At 34.0% G+C, this 20,602-nt stretch overlaps 1 protein-coding gene across 1 annotated transcript in view; it reads left to right on the top strand.

Annotated features, from left to right (window-relative positions):
- The window catches only part of TMEM232 (transmembrane protein 232), a 150,832-nt gene that overhangs the window by 59,052 nt on the left and 71,178 nt on the right, over positions 1-20,602 (top strand). The window contains exon 12 of the mRNA XM_004678479.1: positions 5,020-5,267. Coding sequence (XP_004678536.1) covers positions 5,020-5,267 — 248 coding nt within the window. The remainder of the gene's footprint in view (positions 1-5,019; positions 5,268-20,602) is intronic.

The raw sequence follows: 20,602 nt of genomic DNA, 5'->3' as shown, positions 1-20,602 counted from the left end.
AGCTGGGCCAGTCTACATTCCCATTAACTGTATATGAATGTTCCTTTTTTCCTCCACAGCTTCACAAATACTTGTTTCTGGACTTTTAGATATAAGCCCTTCTCATAGGTGTAATTCTCATTTTATTTTCAATTCGCATTTCTTTGACAATAAGCAATGATGAGCTTCTGTATGTTTTCTTTGGAGAAATGTCTATTTAGGTTTCCTGTTGTGTTTTAAGCGTTCTTTGTAGATCTCAGGTAATAGCCCCTTTTCGATGTATGATGAACAAATATTTTCCCCCATTCAGTAAGATTTAATTTTTGTTTCAATGGTGGTTTCTTTTCTTGTTCAGAAGATTTTTAGTTTGATGTGATCCCATTTATTTGCTTTTGTTATTTTTTGCTGTTGCCATAAGAGTTTAATTTCCAAATATATATCTTAGGCCAATATTATGGATTTCTTTTGCTTAATTTTTTTCCTATGTATCTCATGATTAACATTCTTATATAAAGTATTTAATGAATTTTGAGTTTATTTTTGTAGCTGGTGTGAGAAATTGCCTAGTTTCATTCTTTTGCATGTGGCTGTCAAATTTTCCCAGCATTTGTTGAAAAGACTTTCCTTTCTCCAATGTGTATCCTCAATTCCTTATCATAGATTCATTGTCCATATAATTCTGGGTTAATTTCTGGGCTTCCAATTTTATTCCACTGCTATGTGTGTTCAATTTTTATAAAATGCCTTACTGTTTTGATAACTATAATTTTTCCCCATAGTCCTACTAAATACTTATCTTCAAAATTTTAATGTATCAGACATATTGTTTTAAATGAATGAAAGTATTTGTAGAATTTACACAAGGAGTCAGGCACTATGATAAGTATCTTTTGTATTAAATCATGAAAGCCCCAAAAGATTCCTACATTCTTTATCACCCTTATCAATAGGGGAACTGAGTCTAAATAGAATTTAAATAAGTGGCTCTGACTGATGTGCTATCATAGAGTTGAGGCAAAACCTCTGACATTCCACTGTCATACACTCTCCAAAATGAAGTATAAAAAAAATTAACTTCTATTGAGGAATTTTTGTGCTTGAAAATATATTCATTCTTTTATGTTTAATCTTTATAATACCTTGTAAAATGAAGTGCAATTGTTACTTAATTTTAGGAAAAGTAAGCGTGTTCAGAATTGTTATTTGGCACAAGATCACACAACTAGTTAGTGGGAAAATGATATTCTTATCTATTCCTTTATATAGCCTACTAAAATCTTTTCCTCTTAAATTTTTATGTGCATTTAGGAGTAAAGTCTACAATTCTGTATTTTTGCATGCTCCCAGATAAGGAAAATGATTTTGATCTAAGAACCATAGTTTTAGAACCAATGAGTTGCTTGTGCTGTGCAGTGAGATTTTACAATTCTTGAAGGAAATAATCTTTTGAGATTACCACTGAAGCACTTATACTCAATATTGAAGTTATAACAAAAATATTATGTTTTCTAAAGCAGTTCAGTAGAACTAGTTTTAAGATTCTTAAGGCCACATAAAAGCCAGAAAGCAAGAGAACAAGAAAAGAAAGAGAATATGCTGCAAACTGCTTCAGTAGCTTAACAGCTTATTATATATACATTTTTTTTATATTTGCTCATGTTGAAGGAAGGAAGTGTGAGTTATCTTACATACTTCTTATATACTTGTGTCTTTGCTATACTTCTCTAATTATTGATGGAAAATTCAAAACTCTGGAGATTTTTAAAAAATTTTCTTTTGTAGTAACTACATCATAATATCATGGGGAACTACTTACTTACCTGTCAACATATTTAATGCTGATTTTTACCATCTTTGTCCTTTTACATAAACAAAGGGTGAGCATAGGCCCCCTGAATGAGTGAGAGAAATATTCTTTAAGAGTTCCATTTATTCTAATACTAATTTAATGAAATCAACATATTATATATGACTAAATTGTAAGAGTACAGTAATAAAAATTCCTGAATTTTAAAGCTTACATGGATATGCTAAAAATAGGGACACCTGATGGAAATAGAAATGTTTAAAGATGGAGTTTGAGGTAATGTTCATTGGTAAGCTAAATAGTAGTAAGTTGACAAAATTGGCATCTGTTGTAAGAATAGTGATTATTTTTTAACTACTTTTAAGAATTATAGGTTTATATTATGTATGGTGTGCATTTGATAATTTAAATTTTAATATTACAATTGTTGACTGTAGACTGCAAAAGAAGAAAGAAGAGTCTTTTATAAAGGAGATGACTATAGCCATATAATCCTGATTCTGCTGGATAAATTTTGTTAACATAAAAGTGAAATATAACAAAATTATTTTCTGTACAACAGAGGTTAGATTGTCTTGCCTGGGTGAAAGGAGGAACTGGTAAATATAGAAGAGTCTGATACAATTAACCTCCTTAATGTCTGTTAGACAAAACATTCTTTGTTGCCTAAATTAACACTTAAAAAATAAATCTGGGGCCCTCCCTGGTGGCGCAGCAGCTTAGCAGGTTAAAGCACAGCACTGAGAAACTAAAGCCACTTCCACATGAGTTTGATTCCAGCCTGCCCCAGAGGTGACCACATGGCGTGGCAGACCTCTCATGACCCGCCGCTGCTCCCCTCAGCAGTGTACTTAGTCGATCTGTCTGTTCTGTTCCCCACTCTGTCTCTGGTGAAGCCTCTCGCGGCCCCTGAGCCTCTGGCCTGTACCCCAGTTCTGTATGAACAAATAAATAAATCTTAAATATAAATAAATAAAGCTGAGATTTAGTTGCTAACTCTATATCACAAACAAAAAATAATAGGTACTTAAATTAACATAGGAACATACAGGAAAAATTAGCTACATTTCTCAAGTTTTCACTCTTAACTGGAAAAAATGGAGAATTAAAATTTTATTTTAGTTCATTCTAACAACACAGTTCATCTTTCCTGGTTATTTCTTACAAGAAAATTAATTTAAAAACTTATATAAGTATGGTAAACATGACTTGTGTTTAAGCTATAAAAGTTTAATGCCTCAGACATGAGTAAAAGAATATTTATGAGTGTTTTCAAACAGAGAAACTTTGTTAAAGATACAGGAATGCCATCATTTGCTTATTGATTAAACTGGCATCTGGATCTACAACATATCCAAGCTGGGAGAGAAGAAAACAAGGAGTAGCCACGAAACATGATGGAAATGGCATCAAACTTCTACAATTTTACTACCTCTGAAAATAATGTATTTGGCCAGAAATTATGCTATAGAAAACATTATTTTTGTTTATCCATTTACTCATATATTTACTCATTCTTCATTCTCACAGTATAGTAATACATATATATACAATTCTTTATACAGGTTTCTCCCATTTTCCTGAATTAAAGCATTCTCATAAAATCTTTTAAGCTCAAATGACATAAATCAAAAAAGCAGTTACCTCTACTTACTATGAAACATCAAAACATTTTTAAGCATTTCCAGCCCCCCCCAAAAAAAACTACCATAAAATCATCCAAATGACATCTAAAAGTTAAACATACACAAAATGCTTGAATGTTATGATATATACCAATATCTATGTATATACATGTACACAGCATAAATGAAGTAGTGCATGGGGAAGAGCTGGGTGTTACCATTCTCACTTCTTGAGTTGTGAGCTTCCTGTAGGGTGAATGCTGCAGCATAAATATACAGAGTTTACTTTCACTTTTTGTCCTTAAATGGAAATCCTATTCCGATTTATTTTCTTTATAGTAGTTCTAGATGAAGTACACAGTTGATGCATTACACTGGGAGGAAGTAAATGTTAAATGGTTTGATTTTTGTGTAATTAACAGGCAGCCTGAATGCAGAATGCAGAAGTGGACACATGGGCCTCTTCATTGTTCTTTTATTTGATTAAAATCTAGCTGGTCATAGTTGGAAGTAGGTCCCCAACTTGCACTCCCATTAAAATTCATTTACAGTTCCCTTTGCTTTGGAATTGTCTGCTATTGGTGGCAGGCAACTCTGTTTATATTTCTTGGCAGTTTCTTGTTTATATTTCTTGGGAGTAAAGTTTGTTTCTTCATTTTTTGATAACCAATGTAAATCTTTCATAAAAGCAAATTGGTGTAAAACACTAAAAAAAAAACATAGGATATATACATTATTAATGATTTTAAAACTATCATATGAATGTGATTTTTTTCATAATTATTTTGTCTAGGTAATGCAATAGTCAGTTTTTAAACAGTAATTTCATTGAGACAGCTTGATCTTGGAATCCTAAACAGTCTAAGTTCATATGCAGAAAACATCTTCAGTTTCTCCATTTTCCAGCATAGGATTAATAGGTACATAAAATGAGTACCAAGTGATGAATTGCATAAAGTTGGAGAATATGGAATAAAAATGTAAAAATTTAAACAAAATTAAGCAATATATCATTTTTTATGAGAAAGTGAACTCCTAATCTGAATATATTGTGAGCATCATAAAAAGTTAAACAATTATATTTTGAAGCTTATGTTTTCATTTACTACTAACAATTCCAACCAAAGACATATCTAACTAAAATATATATCATGGGACAACTTTAATGTAAACTAAATACACAACACTTAGTTTTCTTTAGCACAAAGTCTGAAGGAATGTACTGATGATTTTAAGGAATGTATACAGAGAAGTAAAATCCTGATATAAATATGGACTTCTTACTTAAACTAACTGCTTATATTTCTACTAAACAAATACATTTTAATGAGGTTCTCATGTGGGAAGTATACCATATTTAAATTATATCATTAACTTTGAAATGTCAAGACTGGTCTCATTCCTTCTTAGTTTATTTCATTGAAAATTGTTATGAGTTTAAAAATCTTCTGTGATTTACATTTTTTTATTATAAAGATGGGTTTGGATTTAACAGAAAGATTATAACACTAGTCAAGTAAAACAAATACTTAAACTTTTATTTAATGATCTATTATTTTCACTCACTTAATTATGTTTTGACTTTTTGTTTTTCGTTTCTTTGAACAGGCTGAGATAAATGACCCAATTGATCCTTTTGCTAACTGTAATACAAAAGTCTCATCAAATGCAGGAGATGAAGTTTTCTCCAAATACATAGGCTGGAGAGTTGCCAATGCACTTTCCAAACTCTTCTTCCCCTTCACTGATGCTCATGTTCTTCCTGTGAAAAAAACTTTGATAAAACCAGACCAAATTAGACATCGAAGTAAAAAGCTGAACCTCACAAAGAAGAGAGCTCTACATTTCACTGTAAGGTAAAGTAAAACTAATTTTTCAAATTGTCCTATTAACACTTATAATTCAAAATCACATAATTTAGCTCAGTTTATCCTTTTCAATTAAAATCACAGCTCCATTACTTTCTAGGTGTTTTATCATGAGCAAATAGTCCCTTCTTAAAAGCTGTTAATATTTCCTGTGTCTGAAATGTTATTATATAATATAGATTAATGTTTCAATGAAGTGAAAGCCTGACTCCAACTGATGACTTTATTTACCGTGTTATATCCATCAATCCATATACTTATTTGTTTCCTGTTTATAAATTATAAATATATAAATTGTATTTTTAATTTTCTTGCCATATTTTCATGAAACTCAAATGTTTAGCATACTAAATATAATATATAGCATCTTCAATTTTTTTCTTTTGTCTTAGTTAAGGTAGCATTTGTTTATGACTCTGCATAAGCTTCAATAGTACAACTTCATACTTCAACAAAGTACATACCCACCACATTACCACAAGTTATTCAGAAAATACAGTTCTTATGTTTGAGACCCTTGGTATTTTTAAATCTCAAACCTAAATATCATTGTCTTAATTTTTTCATCTTAAAATTTTAGCAAGTCACATTTTATTTTTAATCTTATTTTTCTGTGCTTGATCCCACTTTAACAAATTCTTATCTAACATGTTTGTTTGCATTTTGTCCTTTTTCAGTCTTAATTTTGTGTTGTATCTTTTTTATGTCTTTTTTTTTAAATGAACCAGTTTTTTGTTTTCTAATGTGTATATTTTTGTTCTTATCTTTAGGATATATTTTTCTTTTCTTTGATTTACTTTGTGGTTTATTTTTCAGTTTCTTGAAGATGATGTTAAAATATTGGGAAAATTTCCTTACTGGTATTTGCCTTAATCACAATTTGAGTCCCAAATTTATGGAAGTATTCTATCCGAAGGCAGATTTTTTTCAAATGTAATAGTTGCATGGTCCCAGGAAAAAAACAGATTGTTCCTTTGTGTATATAAATGCAGAAGAATAGATGCATTCTTGAGTGGAATTTTGATGTAATCTTAGTCCTTTTCTTAATAATTATAAAATCAGTGAGTTAGATATATAGATTTTAAACTAAATTGTATCACACAGCTTGCTTTTTAGTACTCTCATGTATTGAGACATTTTAAAACTATATTTCAGCTTATACTATTAATATTTTAAAATTGCATTATGATCAATTTACAATGAAAATACAAGTTTTAAGTGTCATTGGCACTGAGATTTAAAATCACCAAATGTATTCTGTACATTCTGAAGAATCAGGGACATGTTGAAAAATCAATTCAGGACCATATGATGTTAATAAGTGTACTGTGATTTCTTCTATTCATTCAGTATATTTTATATTCACATCAGTATGAAGAAACTCATACTGAGGAGTATAAATGTTATTAGAAAACCAATAGGGGAAGCTACAAACAAATGTTAACAAAGCAGACAAAGGGACCTTTCCCAGCAGGGCAACTGGTTGAAGCCCAGAGCTATGAAGTTAGCTACAGTCGCTGCAGTGTGAGTTGGACCCCAGGCCAGGGAGGTGACCCACATGGTACAGCAGACCTCTCCTATCTCACCTGCTGCTCCCCTCAGCAGTGTATTTCAGTCTATCTACCTGTCCTGCTCCCCACTCTGTCTCTAGTGAGTCCTCTCACTTCCCCCCTGTACCTTTGGCCTATTCCCCAGCTCTGTATGCACAAATAAATACATCTCTCAAAAAATGCAGATGAAAATAAATGCTAGGACACAGAGAAGAAAGGCAGACAGTATAAAGGATACATAATGGGAGTCCTTAAGTTAGCAAAACCTAGAAGCATAAAGAAAGATGAAGGAGATGAAGAGAAAAAGATAAAAATAAAGGGAGAAACATTAAAATAAAAGTAAAAATGCAAGGATATGCACAAGGCTTGAGAGTAGGATAAGAGAATAAGTAAGTCAGTGAAGAATAAGACAGGAGGAGTGGGGTGGGGTGAAGACTCTGGGAATATTGTAGTTTTTAAAGGATTAGTGAAGTAAATATCGCATTTGAGTTTTAGTTCATTATGTAAATGACCATCATTTATCACAGCCCTTTGAAAAAATGTTATGTCCACATTAATTAAACTCTAGCAGTTAAACTCAAAGAGTCACTGGCCTAAAACTACAGTACAACTTCCTGAGCCTCTTCCTAGTGGGTGCCTCCTCTTGCATTGCACCCAGGGCAGCGGCAGTCTTCCCCTTGCTCCATTCATGGTCGAGTGCCTGGGAGCAGGCCCCTTGGCTGTGTATCTTGCCAGTTTGAATTACTGATAGTCTGTAGTGACAATTAGTGATAAGAGGTTTATTTACTTTTAAAAAAGTCATTGAAAAGTAAATTTAAATTTTAAGTATGCATTGAAAACATTTTCTCTGGCTCACTAACCATTTGACAGTAAGCGATTTTATTCCTTCCAATGATTTGATTCTCCATCTGGTCAAGAGTCCCTTAGATAACTCTGCCTCTGCCCACCGCCTGTTCCACAAACTGGAATGACTGGAATTAGTGAAGAGCTGAGCATGTTGAACTCTGATAGGTGAAGCACAAAGACATAATATAAAGCCTACTGTGTGTGCAGATCCTTTCTAGTTTTTAATGTTCTTCATATGTAAAATCATTCTATCAATTCTTCACGCAATTTTGGAAACCAGCATTTTGTATTTTCAACAAATACTAATGTGAAAGAGCACGAGAAGGCTAACATTTATGTAATCCTACACAAAGTGGGGCACATTTAAGAGCTAGGAGGACAATTAATTTAAGGCAATTTTTTTTTATTACTTGAATCACTAAAGCATACTGATTTTATTATGAAGTGTAAAAAACTTGCTAAAAAGAGAAAATGAAATATTATTGAAGCATCTGCTATGTCTTATGATGTAGATTTTTTTCCAAAAATATTTTCCTCATTTTTTTCCCCAAAAATATTTCCTGTAGTTGATTTTAGCCTACAAAATTTTATGAAAACAGGAAGTATCTTTCAGATTTTTATACTCTTAAATTTTATTTTCAATGACATCTAGATTTGACATCATGCTTAATGACTTTTCACCGAAAATTATTATTCTGCTTCTGTATATTAATTTATTTTTGTTTTGCTTTAACTTAGTGTATGGTATTGAATGTATATCCTTTTTGCCTTTCAATATTTTTATGAAAAAATCATGGCTCTATTACAGAGTTGAAGCCACAAAGAGAGCATGTAGTAGTTCCACTTCAAAGTATAGCTTTTTCCATTTCTATTTTTGTCAGCAAAACTATCTTAAATTTACCTTAAGGCTGAGAATTCAGAACTCCGTAGACCAGATTTTCAAAAAATGAGCTTGCATATCTAAATTTTTTGCTTCTAAGGTTTGGTTTAAGTGTATTTCCTAGTTTATCTTGAAGCCTTAAAAACTCACAACTAATTTTTTATACATATTAAAGACTAGGGGAATATTAAACCAAAACTGTCTTTTTTGGTGCTTAATGTTCAAAATATTACGTTAGAAGACTTTATTCATAAGACCTGGAGGAGGGCTCAGATTAAATTAGCAAGCCTGTGGAGACTGCATGCTGTCATCTTGGCAAGCTATTTCATAAATATGGGGGTAGTACTGAAAGCTACTGTGTCTCCTATGTAGCTTTCTCTATAAAAGAGAACTAACACCAAAGTAGTAGTAGAAGTGGGAGTAGTTAACATTTATTTAATGGTAAGAAGGTTGAGAAAGGTAAACACCACAGTGTCCCTTGAGACAGTAAAGATCAGATTTTCCTGGAGAGATTAAAATCTGCTGCTCAGCAAAATGTGACACATTTCTTATTATCTCATTGAGAAGTAAGTGTGCTGGGAAACAATTGGACATTACTGAGTTTGCATTTTGAGTAAAGAACCTGTTTTCTTCCTATTCTACTTCTATAATGTAAGTGTGAAAATCACCTTCTCAAGGAAGAAATAAATGGTTTGGGGTCATTTACCAAGACATTTGAAGTTAAGCATAAACAGGGAAGGTGATACTAGAAATATCATCTTCTCAAACATTTGGAAAGTGTCTCTAATATTTGTAAAAGGAGGTCATTGGCCTCTGTAGGAAATTGATTTTAGGAGAAACTCCACCAAGTGGAACACTCGTAGGATCCCTAGTTTTAGTTAACATCCCTACTTCTATGGCAGGCGACTCAAAACTAGTCTCTGATGTCGTAGTCAAATATTGTGCCTTTTATAAAAAGGTACTATGCCAGGCACTAGTGGTAGGTGTATTTGATTCTTTCGTCATTTTATAGATTTTATATATCTTTAAAATTTCCATTTCATAGAACTGGTACCAAGAGCTTAACTGATTTGCCTGAAGATTCATAGCCATTACAATGAGACTGAACGTAAACAAATGCATCCTGACTCTTGATTCTTCCCCTGAAGGTTTCTTTCCTTATGTGGACTTTATCTGAGGGCAAACCTTGAGCAGTAGTTTAAGAAAATTATCATCACATTATGAGAAATAACTTTCTTATTTCCTTTTCTATTTCTGTTTCTTGATTTTCACAACTTGACTATAAAACAATTTTTCTGGGTCTTACACCTTTCTAGTTAACATTAAGTGGTCTATACCAAGTGAAATTCACTTTTGGTATGATTTTTAGCTAAAACCAATGGAGGAATATATATGTATACATACATACATACATATATATATATATACACATATATATTTATATACGTGTATGTGTGTATATATATGTGCGTGTGTATATATATATACATACTATATGTGTATGTGTGCAGATATATGTATATGCACACATATGACAGAGCAGATTTGAAAAAAATTAAATAAGACCTTCAAAAGGTCCCGAAATAAAAGGCCTTAAGCAAATCTTTCTAGTTCTGATTCATATCTGGAAACAAAGATTTGTTCATATATTCTCTTATATTTTGCTTTGATTAATTAACAGTAAGTTAAGTAACTTGTCTGAGACTTGTTTCCAGTCTTTAAATAGGTAAAAACTATTCCTCTCTCCAGAGTTTGTCCAGAGGAAAGAATGTAGGCAAAGAGCTGGACATGTTAGTTCCTTGTCATTTTGTTTTATAAACTAGCAGATTTTAAAAATTACTTTCTTCAGAATACAATATTACATTTTTACTTTAATAAGATTATAATAATAAGTGCAAGGTTTGCATTTGTGTCCTAGTGTTTTGAGTTTTCTTTAAGTCTAAATTATTGTTATTACTTTTTCAAGGAGAACATATTGTTTCATGCTGATTTCTCTTTTAGTTAGTTTTTGCTTTCTTTTGTGTGTCTAGTTGATGAATTGAATTAGGTATGATTGTACATTAGACATACTTTCTGAGGGCTTGGTGACAAGACCCATTATGGAAGAGTAATGTTTGGAGTGTTGATAGTGGGTATGGGTGGTTATCATTTTAGCTGAAGAGAATAAAGAATAGGAGTGGTTCTTTAGAAATGGGTTGCTAGATTTTAGCCTTTGAGAAATATTTGGTTATTAAGAAACTTGTTCAATAAACTGAAAGTTGTTCAATACTAAAAGTATTATTATTGAAGTGCTATTGGAAATGAAATACCAGTGACTGTGATAGGCTTCATATATCCATTTTCAGTATATGGCTCAGAATTTAGCTCTAGTCTTACCTGAGATACAGGTAAATCCCTATATACCTTATAAGGTATCCTATCCTTCTTGATTTATATCTATTATCAGCCTTCCTTTTTGTACAATGTATGTATGAAATTCTCATCACTAATTCACCTGTGCACCATCACCATGGTCCCTTGTGTTCTCCCCACCCTGTCATAGAGTCTTGGTCTGAATGGGAATTCTAAATGTCGTGAAGTCATAGATTTAGTTGCCGTTTTCATATGCATAACAGACAGGTGTCTAGCTTCAATATGATCATCAATTCTCAAAGTTCTACTTTCCAGTGGCATGACACTGAATCTTAAAATGATACAACTAGGTGAGATGTGAAAAAGTATTCTGTTCTAAACACAGATCAACTAGAATCAAAATGAAAATCTTATTGGAGGACAAAGTTGTACAATAGAAATCAAACTCATATTTTTCTTTTGTATTGTTTTTCTTTTGTATTTTATTCTTTCAAAGGAAAGGTCAGTGTTCAGTTTGCAGTCAAATAAATTTTAATAATTGGCAAAAATGTATCACTAGATTAATTAAAGTAGTAAGTTCAGATATCATGTTAATCAAACTTGTATAACTTCCACACTTTTAAGATACTATGAAAATATATGGTCAATAAGATTAAGGGCTTAATCTTTCACAATTTCCAAATATCTCCTTGAGGATAAAGTATTTGATCAGACATATCGACTTGTTGAAAACCTTGTGACCAGGAGAGGTACTTTCTGTCTATTTGGTAGGACAATTATTAATCCCCTCCCTAACTAACTCAGCCCTCACATGGGAGGTTTCCTACATGGATTTAAGAGGTAGGGTGAAAGTAGAACTCCTAATAGAGGTGATGAATATTAACTAAATGGCTCTGTGTATAGAAATTGTTCTAGACATGCGGAATACAAAGGTAAATAAACCATATTAAAAAGTGTGATTGATAGTTTCTTCTCCAGAACTACTGCTTGTGTCACTAGCATACTGATTCTGTACCATGTTTTTTAAAATCTATTCACTTATTCAATTTTTTTTGTATTTAATAATATTATATACTATGATAAAAATGGCTGAGACAAGTAGCAAATAAAAGTAGCAATAGGTCTTTCCACTGGAAATTACATTCAAGTGTAGGACATATTTTCAATCAAGATAACAATATACTTGTAAAACCACACATACATATGTATTAAATCTCTATAATTCTAAATGTTATAAAGGAGGTTCTATAAATTTTGATGTGTTTGAGGAAGAAAGGTGCATGGTGTTAAGAAGACTTGGGGTTTGGAAGGGGGTCTAGGGGAAGAAGATAGTTTGCAGAGTACAGGGGTATGGGATGTACAAAGTTCCCATGTTAAAAGTGATTGTGAAGAATTTAAAGAACTAAAAGGACAGTCAGTCATCATACTGGTCCTTGGAAACCACAGGAGAATGGAATTTAGAGGTGGTCAGTTTCCAGATTTCATCTTTATTTTCCACAAGAAGGAATTGAACTTCTTTATGTGGTGAAATGTAGAAGCTGTAGAAGGGGGTTGTGCTTGTATGTGTTTGAGGTAGCATCATTAGAGCTGTGATTTTTTAAAAAATTAACTTCTCTAATTTCAGTGTCTGTCGATGAAATGGGATAATAAGCAAACACAAGCTAAATAAGATGACCTAGTTGGTAGATCCTTACTGCTTGTTCTTAGTACTGTAGGACAACATCAAAAATAAACAGGGAGAAATAAGAATGAAATTTGTTTCCAGACATTGAGAAAAGAGAGAGCTAAGAGCAAGAGAGAAACTGAGTGAGCCAGCAAGTGAGAAAGATAAGTGAGAAAGATAAGGAAAGTTCATAGTCTGCATGTGGCCAGTCAGTTCTTTCTACTCCAGATAGTGTATATGTTGCATGATCCAAAGCAAGAGTTGCATGTGTGAGATGGCAGCTGTCTGCTGAACAGAGGCTAGGAGAGCAAGCAGGGGTACCACTTCATGTAGTAGAGGATAGCCAGTCATCCGATGGGAGTCTGGAGCTGGCATGCAGATGGAGGAAGAAGGGGCAGCCTGCCAATCAGAAGCCATCTCAATATGGACAAGTGGCGTCAGCCAACCTGCTGGTCAAAACCATGCTGAGACCTGACACATGGAGAAGAGGGACACAGATCAGAACACAAGAGCTGAAGGCGAAGCAGACTCTGTCCACTTAGAGAGACTGAGAGTGTCCTTTAAAGTCTTCATGACTGTTCTGCTTTTCCCCTCACTCCCAACAGCCTCTGTTCTAGTAGGGAATTAAAATGCCACCTTCCACCCTCTGGAATCATATATTGTCTTGGAGGTTGTCAATTCCAGCTGTCATGGGAGTTGCAAGATAGGGACAGGTGTCCAGGAAGACTAGGATCCAACTACTCTCCCAGCTGTGCTGCCCTCATATAGTGAGCGGGCACAGAGGTCTCTAGCACTAGGTCCAATAGCAGAGCATGTCTTGGCTCATGGTATCTGGATTCTGCACAGGAAATGACTGAAATAAGTTCTTGTCATGGCCAAGGGACTGATAGCTCCAGCAGGGCACAGTAGACAGATATCAGGAGTAGCAAGGATTGCAGCCAGGATAATTAGGCTTCCTTACACCCAGACTTGCCCCAGCCCTCCTCCTGACAATGGCTGTGGCAGAACCTTCACACTTGACGACAAGCAATATGGGATATCTGGTACTCCCCAGAGGTTCCAGGGCATCATCTAAAACTTATCATGTGGATAAGGTCTACCACAGCTCTAGTAAGGTGTGAGGGCCAGGAGGGCAATAAAATGCTTGTTACAGTGTTTGGCACAGGATAAGCATAAAAGTTTTTATTATCATTTCATTAAATATATAGCATACAACATACATATAGTAAATATATAGGTAGACATTGATCAACATTATATTATTTTAACATTTCATAAACATTTTCACTATTGCCAATTTTGGCTTTAAGACAGTGTATAAGGTGATATTGAATATAGTACACACTAGGTTGGTGGTGATACAAATGGAAAGGAGAGGGGTATATTTGCATAATATTTGGACATAAAAGCAAGAGTTTGATAACAATTACATGTGAAAGAGTAGCAAAAGGTCTGGAAATGAGAATGTCTTCAAAATTAAGCAGTGACTCAAATAGTACACCATGTATGGAGAGAGGAAAGTCTGAAGGAAATCAGTTATATTTGGAAGTGGGAAACATGTGTTTGTTTGGGGCATGCTGAAGTAATTCTTTTGATTTCTGTAAGTGGAAATGTCAACTTGGCAGTACTTTTCAACTTCTGCAACTGAGGGAAGAAGTTTGTGCACAAGCCATTCATTACATTGAAGTAATGGACAAAAGCAACACTTTCTTAGTAAAGAATGTCAAATGAAGTGCAAAATCACTAGGACAGAATTTTAAGTTAATGTCTGAGGAGAATGACAACAAAACAAACAACAAATCACATTTAATGTACAGTTGGGGAGGTTTGCAAAATTCCAGAAAGATTTGCAATAACACAAAAATATGATGGAAAGTTGTGATAATTCTTTTAAAGATTTATCTATACATGCATACAGAACTGGGGTACAGACCAGAGGTTCAGGGGTGGTGAGAGGATTCACCAGATACAGAGTGGGGAACAGGACAGGCAGATTGCTTAAGTACATGCTGAGGGGAGCAGCGGGAGAGATAGGAGATTCTGTTGCACCATGTGGGTCATGTCCCTGGCTGGGATTGAACTAGTGCTGAAGTGATTGTGGCTAACTTCATAGTGCTGCTGTTCAACCCTTGGGCTACCAAGGAGGTCCTGGGTTATGATAATTGTAAAGTATGATATAGTACTGTTTTGAAAATTTAAGTATATGGAGATAATAATTTCTAAACAGATAAGAGAAATCTTCCTAAATAGTCTACCCACAATAGAGATAGGCTATCCCTTTCTCAATATCTCTAATCAGCACTTTCTTCACACTGAGAAAATGTATATGAACTTGGATGAAAAAATAATTGAAGAGAGTTGTTTATTATGAGACATACATAAAATAACTTGCAATACCTGCAAGTTAAAATAATTAAATGTCAAATTACATGAAAATTGTAGTTAATAGTTTGTAGACAAGATTCATTCTTCAAGAAGGATGTGGTATACTGTGTATCAAAGTACTTTAAAAATGAAGTAGATAATCATTTAATACCTAAACTAAATGGCTTTCTTTTCCACATTTTTTCTTTCCAAAGACTTATAGGCCTTTGACAATTCTACTAATATTTCCATTTTTTATTATAAAATTTCACCACCTCTATTCAACATAGTTTTAGAAAGTGTAACTAAATAATCAAATTAGAAAAAAATATAAGAAGGAATCCAAATTGGAAAAGAAGTAAAACTATCATTATATTCAGTCAACATATGTAAAAAACCATTAGGACTCTACTGAGGGGGGGGGTGGAAAGCTATTAGAAACAATAAATCAGTATTGTGAAGTAGCAGGTTACAAAATCAACATAAAAATCAGTTGTATTTCTATATGCAAAAAAATTTTCAATAACTAGGCATAAGTTTAAAGGAGGTGAAGGTAGCTAGATGATGGGGCCTGTATGACATTGTTAAAGGAAATAGAAGACATACAAAAGATGGAAAGATAGTCCTTGTTTTGTATTGGAAAAAGCACATCTTTAAAGTACTCTTATTAAAGCACTATACATATTTAATCCTATCCCTTTCAAAAGTTTTAATGCATTCTTTAAAGAATCAGAACAAATATCCTTGAAATTTTTATAAAACCTAAAAATACATTTAGCAAATGCAATCCTGACAGAAAAGAACAGAGGCATTACATAGGCAGACTTCAATCTATTCTATAAAGTTATAGTAATAAAAACAATATAGCAGTATAGTATTGAAATAAAAACAGAAACTCAACAAATGAATAGATTAAGGGCCCAGAAATAAGCCCTGACTTATATGGATGATTAATCTATGATTAAGAGTTAAGAGTATACAACAGAAAAAGGAAATTTTCTTCAACAAATGGTGCTGGGAAAACTGGGCCACTATCTTACACCTTGTACAAAAATTAACTGAAAATTCATTAACTAAAAATCAAGACATATATAATTCCTGAACCATGAAATGCATAGGCAAACATAGGCAAAATAATCTATAACATTGGTCTCAGTGATGTATTTGGAAGCCTATGCTAAGAGAAACAACAGAAAAAATAAATTGGAACACATCAAATTAAAAGTCTTTGCATTCTGTCATTGAAACTAAAATAAATCCTGAATGGGACAATTTGTACATCATACATCTAAAATAGGGCTAATATCCAATAACTACAAAGCACTCTTACAATTCAAAGAAAGATGGACATAAGACCTAAATAGGCTCTTCTCCAAAGAAGATGTGGCCATTAGGCACATGAAAAATTGCTCACCACTTATCAGGAAAATGCAAATCAAGACCTCAATGAGATACCACTTCACAACTGTGAGACTGGTTCACATCAAAAATCCAAAAACAAGTTTTAGTGAGTATATGAAGAAAAAGGAACCATCATACACTATTAGTGGAAATGTTGATGGGCCCTGCTCCTATGGGAGACAGTTTGAAGGTTTCTCAAAATATTAAAAATACCATAAGGCCCAGCAATTCTATTCCTAGATATCTATCCAAATAATGCAAAAACACTAATTTGAAGGTACATGTCCAATCTATCTATCTATCTATCTATCTATCTATCTATCTATCTATCTATCTATCTATCTATCTATCTATCTATCTCTCGCTCTCTCTCTATATATATATTATCAATCAATCATCATCTATCTACCTGTAGAAATAATGGAATACCACTCAAATATGTAAAAAGATGAACTTTTGCCATTTGCAACAATGTGGATAGAAATATAGGGGCTAATGCAAAGTGAAACAAGTCAGGAGAAAGACAAACACAGGATGACTTTCCTCATATGTAGAATACAGACAAACAAAACAGAGTCATATAACACAAATGAAAAATAAGCACTAGAAATATGACTATAAAACTGAAGTTACTAGACTCAAAGGGGAGTGTGATGAGGGGAGCCTGGAAGATCACAGTGGCCTGTGGTCGAGGACAATGGGGGTCGTCGTGGTGGGAGTGGTGTGGTGGTGTGGTAACATGCACTGCGGAGGTTGAATCCTGTATTTCTGAATCATATAATGTTGTAGGTCATTGTTATCCCAGTAAAGAGAACTATTTGTAGTGATTTATCATTAGTAATGACCCAGTGTGCTGCCTCTATTAGTGTATACATGAACTGATATGGGACATGAACTGAAGAGATTAATCTCTCCTTTTGGTCTCAGTATTTCATGTCCTCCATTTTTATTTGAGAAAGTTAAACTCAGCCCCCAACTAGTTAACCAGTCTATATGACAATGATATGCTAAGGACAGAAGTTCAGAGGCCTCAGTTCCAGTTTAAACATCCTTCAAATATTGGCTTCTGCAGTATGGTGCCCAGCAGAAAATATCAATGGCCAGAAGATGGGCATGAGAGTGACAGCAGCCAGGAGAGTGACCATCAGTATCTGAAATGTGTCTGTGGCATCGTTTCATGCATGCCTTTGTTATTCCAAAGTATATTGCTGCTAAGTTTCTAGGATTTCTGCATGTGCTTATACCGTTGGTGTGTAGCTCAAATATGGCTTTCTTCCTGATAGGTTAATTTCACATTCTAAATTACCTTTTCACTTGGACTTTTTTCTTTCATCATCAACCTCCTCTTTAAAAGGGTGATCTACATACAACACTAATCAGGCTTTATAACTTTAATAAATTGTCATTTCCATTTATTACTCTGAACAGTCTCCACTTTCAATGTCAACACTGACACTACAATATAAGATTAGTAATTGCTAAGCATCCATCATATCAGAATTGCCATGTCAATGAATTCTTGACTATTCACAATAGTTCACCTACCTGAGTGTTGCCCAGGTAGAACAAATGCCAGATAGTCCCCTTTCTGTTTTTTTTCCCCAACATTAAGCTATTTGAATAAAAAATGCCTATCTTAAACAATGTAAATTTACTAAACCATTAATATTAGCAAGCTGATATTGTCACACAGTCTAATCACCACTGGTTTTAAAAAATCACTTACCTATTAGCATATTGATATCAATCAAGGAGAGTTTGTGATAAATGAATCATAGCAAAAAAAAAGTTATCATAATTTCATTCACTTTTTTCTTTCTTTCAGGGCTGTAAATAGCATGTGTTCTATCCAGCAGTGATTTTAAAAAGAAACATACTTATTCTTCCAAATTGCCCAATGCCCATGGGTCTTATATCTGTACCTGTCACATTCTGTACACAGATAAATATAGGAAGACAATAAATAATGAATTTCACTTGGTATTCAGACAACTTTCTTGACAAAACCACCTCTGGGTGAGAGATGGGCCAATGAAGTGACAGCCCCTGGGCTTAGGCAGGACAATTAACCCAACTCTGGGCACTTGGAGTAGCACCTTTCTGTTAATAGTCTGCACGGTAATCTCTGGGGTGTTTTAGTCAAATATGAGTTGGACTAACCAAGGCTGAAGAATTGCAAGTTTATGTACAGCCTCTCAGTGTATGACCTTAGTGGAGGTAAAGGAGGTTAGCAGTAGAGCAGCGAAAAATAACTTCATTTGGAAAAGCTTCCTAAATCTGTATTGTCCTAGCTGTCTTTAGCATCACACAACACTGTCCAACACAGAGTGTTCTAAACCGGTTAGCTAAAGAATGGATCACATGTTAAGCAGACAAATTAATGAGGGAGGAGAGACTGTGATAAATGTGTGCATGTAAATGGAGCAAAAGGTGCATAGAATAAGTCACAGGTTCCTTCCCAGCCCCTCTAGGTTGATTCCTATATTGCTTGCCTAATAATTCCAAAGTTATAAAAATCTCAAAGTTCTTGTTGCTAGAATATCCAGAACATTCACTGATATAACGTATGAACCTAGTTTGGTTCAGTGTAGTGTGGCTCTAAGTTTCTCCCCTCCCAGTTCACTTAGCAGTCATTATAGTCCTGTATTTCAGTTTTATTCCATTATGTCATGTATTTCCGGAAGAATGATAAAGTGCTAGGCCCAAGGTAGTGGTAATTTGGCTGAAAAATATGAAAAAGAAAAAATGTAATTGCATTTCAAGAGGCTATATAGACAGAACACAATACATTTAGGAAAGAATATGCTAAGTTAATAGAAGCTCTAAAAAAGTCTTCTAGAATGCATTTTCTCTTTCCAGCCCACAGTCAAGGATGCATCTAATCCAACCATGACTCAATAGAGTTTCCAGTCATTAGAAATGGAAATTACTGTTTTCACATACTCTGTTGCTGAGCAAGTCTTGCCATTAGAAATATACTCCATATCTTTCACCTTTAATTGTGGCTATATGTTGCCTCATGAATAAGAATTAGACAAGAAGGCAGTTATTTTGACTGATGTAGACATCTAAAGTGGGTAATTCAGACCCCTGAAATTCCTTTTAGGACTTGAATGATTCTTTTGGCTGTCTCAGTGAGTCACAACAGTGGGATATCTGTCATATTTCCCCTCCCGAGTGTGAGCCACCAGCTCTAATACTGTTTTCTCAGTCTACTTGCATTTGGATTTTATTGGGGAGTAAAGTGATGAGGGGAGAAATTGTCCATAGAGTGTAATAGGTTCAAGTTCAAGTAGAATTTAAAAATAGATTTAACAATCTTAGAAAAAAACAGATTTGCATTAAAAAATAAATGCCCTTCTACCACCACCACCAATACCACAGCAATGTAACATTGGTGGGGAAGAAAAAGGTCAGCTTGATACCCACTGGATCTGTAACGTGCTATAGCAAATAAATGTTTAGTCTTTTGCATACCTAGACCATAAAATACTAGTAATGTTGGCACAATCTTGGCAGTCTTAAAAGAAAATGTATCACTACTGCAGTCACTGAAGGTGAAATTAGCCCAGTCAGGTCAATGAACATCTATGTTTATTCAGGGAATCAGATGTGCGTATACGAATAGGATATGCAAATAGGCAGCACTCATCTGGCTCTTTAATCACTTATTGTCCTTTCTCTTATTACCACACTCCACCCTCTGCTCAAATCTGGTAGACATTTGAGTGGAATAACAAAGTGGTTTCATTTTCTATAATTACGTAAACCTGAGTATGTCTTTTTTGGTATATTGGAGTCCTTCAGAATGATTGTTTTTCCCGGCTATGATCAGGGTGAGCAAATGAGGTTAGCAGATGATGTTGGATCGCCTCCTCTGCTATACAACCATTTTGATCACTGCAAGTACTAGTTGCCAGATAGGAGCTGGGTGTCCATTTCCACTTGTGAGGAGGCCACCCAGCCAATGCTGTCATCAGTTTCAAGAGCCATTCATATAAGAGTCATAGGAGTCATTTGGCTCACAGGCCTTCCTGTATTCAAGGAAACTAAATGTTCACATATTGTAGCTTTTCCAGGATCACTTAGGAGGTAAGTAACAAAAGAGCCAACTTGGAATAAGAACCCAAGATTTCTCCACTCTCAGTATGATTCCAGATTTTGAAAATTTCCTTATTTGCAGAGATGTAGCAACTCTCTAAGGAATAAAATAACCAACTTCCCAAAGTGCATGAATTAACTAAAAATTGCTAGCTTATATGTATAT

The sequence above is a fragment of the Condylura cristata genome, unplaced genomic scaffold (genome assembly GCF_000260355.1).
Source record: "Condylura cristata isolate star-nosed mole 26May11 unplaced genomic scaffold, ConCri1.0 scaffold00007, whole genome shotgun sequence".
Taxonomy (NCBI): Eukaryota; Metazoa; Chordata; class Mammalia; order Eulipotyphla; family Talpidae; genus Condylura; species Condylura cristata.
Note: the sequence above shows the minus strand (reverse complement) of the source record. Positions and strands in the feature narration are given on the sequence as shown.